This window comes from Monodon monoceros, unplaced genomic scaffold (genome assembly GCF_005190385.1).
Source record: "Monodon monoceros isolate NGI ecotype Baffin Bay Population unplaced genomic scaffold, NGI_Narwhal_1 Super_Scaffold_12, whole genome shotgun sequence".
Classification (NCBI taxonomy): domain Eukaryota; kingdom Metazoa; phylum Chordata; class Mammalia; order Artiodactyla; family Monodontidae; genus Monodon; species Monodon monoceros.
Genome location: NW_021703768.1, coordinates 145693658 through 145698729, shown reverse-complemented (window position 1 = coordinate 145698729; position 5072 = coordinate 145693658). Strand labels below are relative to the sequence as shown.

The 5072-nt window shown below is 46.8% G+C and overlaps 1 protein-coding gene across 1 annotated transcript in view; it reads right to left on the bottom strand.

Annotated features, from left to right (window-relative positions):
- Nucleotides 1–4276, bottom strand: part of RANBP17 (RAN binding protein 17) — a 316163-nt gene extending 311887 nt beyond the window's left edge. Inside the window, exon 1 of the mRNA XM_029215882.1 lies at nucleotides 4250–4276. Within this exon, the coding sequence (XP_029071715.1) occupies nucleotides 4250–4267 (18 nt within the window). The 5' untranslated portion in view covers nucleotides 4268–4276. The remainder of the gene's footprint in view (nucleotides 1–4249) is intronic.
- Nucleotides 4277–5072: the final 796 nt, after the last annotated feature.

Below are 5072 nucleotides of genomic sequence, written 5' to 3'. Positions count from 1 at the left end.
TGTGTGTGTGTGTGTGTGTGTGTGTGTGTGTGTGTGTGTGTGTGTGTAGCAGACCACACCCCATAGTAGTCCCTGTGTTTTAGGGTGGGGACTTTAGATTGCTCAGTATCATCTGACCTAAAGACTGAGCTCCATCATGTGGCAACCAACCAGTCAATCAATGACTACATAAAGAAGCTCCAATAAAAACTCCAGAACTCAAAGCTCAGGTGCACCTCCCTGGTTTGCAATACTTGGTGCTTACTGCCACACATATATGCTGGGAGAGTAACATGTCCTGAGGACAACAAAAGCTTTGTTTGAGAACCTTCCCAGATTCTGCCTTATGTATCTCTTCTTTAATCAATTTTAATCTGCATACTTTCCTGATAATAAACTGAGTATGACAGCTTTCAGTGAATTCTGTGAGTTCTTCTGTTAAACTATCAAACCTGAGAGTGGTACTGGGAAACCCCCAAATATGCAGGTGGTGTCAGAAGTGAGAACAGTCTTGCAAACTGTGCCCTCAAACCTCGCAGTTTGGCTAATTCCAGGTACCTACCTAATTTATCACAAAATCCTACCAATTCTTTTAAAATAAAGACTCAGACTCAACACCTCTACATGATAGTCATAGACAGTAGATCAATAGAAGAGTATTTTCCGACTGTGGCCTACAGTGCCCAGGATTTCTTTAGGGGCTTCTTTGGGAATCAGAGTGGAAGCTTTGGAATCTGTCCAATTACTTATTAAGTGACCTCAAGCAAATTATTTAAATTTTCTAAACCTCACTTTTGAAACTGCAGGTAGTAATATCCACCATGTAAAATAATTGTGAAGATTCCATGTAAAATAATTGTAAAGATTAAGACAGAAAAGACGAGAGAAAGCTTAATCCACCTCCTGGCACACAGCAGATCTACACAAATTGTAAATAATCTCTTTAGTTAATTATAAAACACCACATTGGTCTTTTGTCTATAGTTCCTCCCATTCAACTCCATACAGGATGATCTTTTCCAAACCCCTTTCTCATCATGTTACCATCGTATTCAACTATAATAGTTCACAATCACATCTAGATCATATCAGGTATGCCTGATCATATCAGAATGCCTGGCTGGCTATTAAGCATGACTATAGTCCCAGGTTCTGGAATAATCCTGAAAGCTAAAAAGATCGACCAACTGCATCTCCTAAATTTTTCCTAATGTTATCTCTTGATTCTCATCAAGGTCCTTCTGTTAAATCTTAAGTGCCTACCTCCTACTTGGTCCCAGAAATACCTTTCCTCACTCTGTCCCCTACCCTCTAATCTGGACTGTCTCCTCTCAGATAATCCAGGTCCATTTCTTCCTTTGGGACAGAGTACCCTAACCCACAGCTTCCTAACCAGAATGCATGTGCCTTGAATGGTTATAGTATGTCAGGGACATTGATCCCCTTGTCCTCCAGTCAGGCTTTTGGTTATGAGCAGTTTATGTCAATGAACCACACAATTACCATTTTTTATGTATGCCATGATGTGAAAAAGACTGTGAAGCAGTGACCTAACTTCCCCTTACATAAATTCACTTATTTACTTATCAAAATGGCGTAATTTTTCACTAACTTCCCTGCTGGGTAGATGACAGTAAGATATTGGTAGAAAAGAATGTGGAAACATGAGTTATTAAGACTACTCTAATTCTGTAGCCTTGGGCAAGTCACAATTGTTCTAAGACTCAGAGTCTTCAGGGATAAAATGTATATATGCACATATGTAGGGGGACTGGCTCCAGGACACCCTGCAGATACCAAAACCCAAAGATGTTCATGTACCTTATATAAAATGGCATAGTATTTGCCTATAACCTCTATACATCTTCTCAAATACTTTAAATCATCTCTAGATTACTTATAATACCTAATACAATGTAAATGCTATGTAAATAATTGTAAATTCAATGTAAATGCTATGCAAATAGTTGTCACGTGTGCAGTAAATGGAAGTTTTTTGGAGCTTTCTGGAATTTTGAGAGTATTTTCAATCTACAGTTGGTTGAATCCACAGATGCAAAACTCAGGGATACAGCAAGCCGACTGTATATGCGCACCTCTCAAGCTAGCTGTGGGGCTGAACATCTACAACAAGCATGTGAAAATTCAAAATGCTAGGTACCAGTTATCATTAGCAATAAAGGCTCCTTGAGTTAACTGGGTAACAATATGATCCATATGCTGAAAACAATTCAAACTGAGAAGGTTCAGAGCTTAATTCTGGCCCCCCAAATCATCAGGTCTTTTATTTGTTCAATTCCACTTTTAAGCTTCCCAGAACTGCTGTGAAATACATTCCTAGGAAACCAATTTGGGTAATTTTGGCATTAGCAGCTAATTTTTCCACCACTACCTAAGTACGAAGAAATCTTCCAGGCTGGGTAATTTACTATTATGCTTCATCTTTCCAAGTCTGAAACTGTTCCAAACTTCCACCATAGTTTTTTTTTTTTTTGGCTGCGCTGGGTCTTTGATGCGGTGCATGGGCTTAGTTGCATGTGGGATCTTCGTTCCCTAACCAGGGATCAAACCCACATCCCCTACATTGGTAGGCAGATTCTTAACCACTGGACCGCCAGGGAAGTCCCCAAAACTTCCACCACAGTTTTTAATTGCCCTCAAGATTTACACCTGAGTTATGAACATCTGTTTACCTATTTACAATCCCAAAGTCCTTCCTGTGAAATTCCTCCTGTGAAGATTTCCAAAGGGCATATTTACTAAAGTGGTAATAAATAACATTATTTTGACCTGGAGACGCTTAGAAATGGCAAGGAGTCAAAAGGTAATGTGTCAGGCTTACTACCTCCTGAGCTGTCAATTACCTGATAGGAGAGTGGCTGATTGAAAAGACCCTTTGGAAGAATCAATAATTAAGTAATGAGTCACTGTAGTCACAGGGGATCCAAAGAAACCTACAAAGAGTTGGGACACTTAGATACACTGTCAGCATATTATGAGACTGCCTACCTCTCCAAGGTCATCTCCTGCCTCCACAGGCTTCCCTGCTCCCTTCCCTTTTCTATGAACCTTAAGTTCCAGCCAAACCGAACTTCCTGCAATGTGCCATGTTCTTCCACAATTCTTTGACTTGGCTCACACTGTCCTTTTGCCTCTATACCCTTCCCTTGCTCTTCGCCTGGCCAACTCCTACAATTCTTTCAGTATCCACTAGACTGCAAGTTTCCTGAGTGTACAAATCATAAAGTTTTGCTAGAGCTATATCTTAAGGGCCTAGCAAAGTAGGAACTACAATACATTAGTAGATGAACAGAAGCTCAAAAAAGCTTGCCTGAGAAGCACAGCAGCTCTGCCTCACTCCTTCCCAACACACACACACACGGTTGACTGCCCCTTTTCAATGTCCCATGATATCCTGTGATTAATTCTATCATACCATTTTTCACATGTACTATATAATTATCCGTGAATTCCATGAGGGCAAGTATGGTAAGATGATGTAATCCTTTATCCCAGAACTTTGCACCATGCTTGAGACACGGGGGGGGTGGGGGCGGGGGAAGGCTCTATAAATGCTTGTTGTATGAATAACTGGATGCATATGCTAGAGTGCCCGAGAATACGTGAGCCTTCCTCCAGCCCGCGTCCCATCCAGACCATCTCTGCGCTCCTAGCGCGCGTCCTGCCCCCGTTTCCTCCTCCAATGAAGCTGCTGCAGAGCCCTCCTTCGCAACTCCCCATATACACAGCCCCTGCCCGCTCTGGCCAATTAAAGTCCAACTGCTGCGCCCTCCATCGGCGGACCCAGGCCCCCTTCTCGAGCTCCGTACGAACTGTGTGGAGGCAGACGATGGACCCGCGGCCCACGACGCGGCGGGAAGGCTGGTCCGGCCGGGCTCCCACCTGCTAGGGCGCCGCCGAAGCCTCCGTGCGCGCCGTGCGGCGGCACCGGGGACAGCGGGCTCCCACGCGGCCGGTCCTCAGCATCCGTACCTCCCCCGAGGGGCGAGCTCCAGGCTGGCCCCTGTCCCTCCACCGTCAACCCCAAGCTCTGGCCGCCACTTCTTCGGGCCCGGGCCCGGGGTGTGCAGCCCAAGCCAGTGCGTGGGTCCCTGGCCGGGGACGGGGGCTGGGGCTCCGAGGCACCGGCCCGCGACCCCGCGGCCTCCGCCACCGGCCTCGGCCCTCAGTCTCCAGACCCCAGCGTCCCGCCGGGTTCCCGGGGCGGCTGACCGGCGGAGCGAGAAACCGCGGCGAAAAGCGCACTGACCTGAAAGTGCAGCGCCATCTTCCCGGGGGGCGGCGCCAGTCGGCGCCCCGAGCACCCGAGGGGAGGGAGCGTAGGCGGGCGCCGCAGAAGCCCCAGCAGCCCGCTGGGTCCCTGCGCCACTCGCTAGCTCGCTCGTCGCCTCGGCCGAGCTGCCTTCGCGTTCGAAGCTCCGGACTGGGCGGGGCTGACGGGGAAGGACGGGGTGACGGAGGCGGCGCGCTCGGGGCCAGCCCGAGAGGGGCGGGGCCGGGGGCCAGGAATCTCAACCGCCACCGCCCCCATCACCCCTCCCCGTTCTCATGCTTCAACTTCCTCAGGTGAGTCGTGACTTCAGACCTCCGGCCCTTGAGGCAACCACCACCACCCAACTGTCAGCCATGACCCCTGACCTTACATCTCCCACAGACTCTCTTGACCTCTAACCCCTAGAGCATAGTTATTGCCCACGCCTTCTAACTCCCCCATCTCCACATCTTTTCTTGTCCCCTAACACCCACTTGCCAATGACAGATCAGCCATAACCTTTGGCTCCTACATGCCAGCTGCTGTCCTTGATCCCTGACTCCCAGAACCCAGCTTTCATTTTTTTAAAAAACTTTATTTTGGTTAAAGTTAAACTGACAGTATCTTCTACATATTGTTAAGTTATAAAATCCTAGTTCACTTCTTGTCTAGATTTCATTTAACATGAACTTATATTTTACACTGAATGATTCCATTGGAATGAGAATTTATTTGAGAAGTAGGCCAAAGTCACTCCTTTCTGAAAGGAGTTCCTCTTGAAGTTTGACACTTCCAGTTGGGGTCATTGTACTTTAGTGTG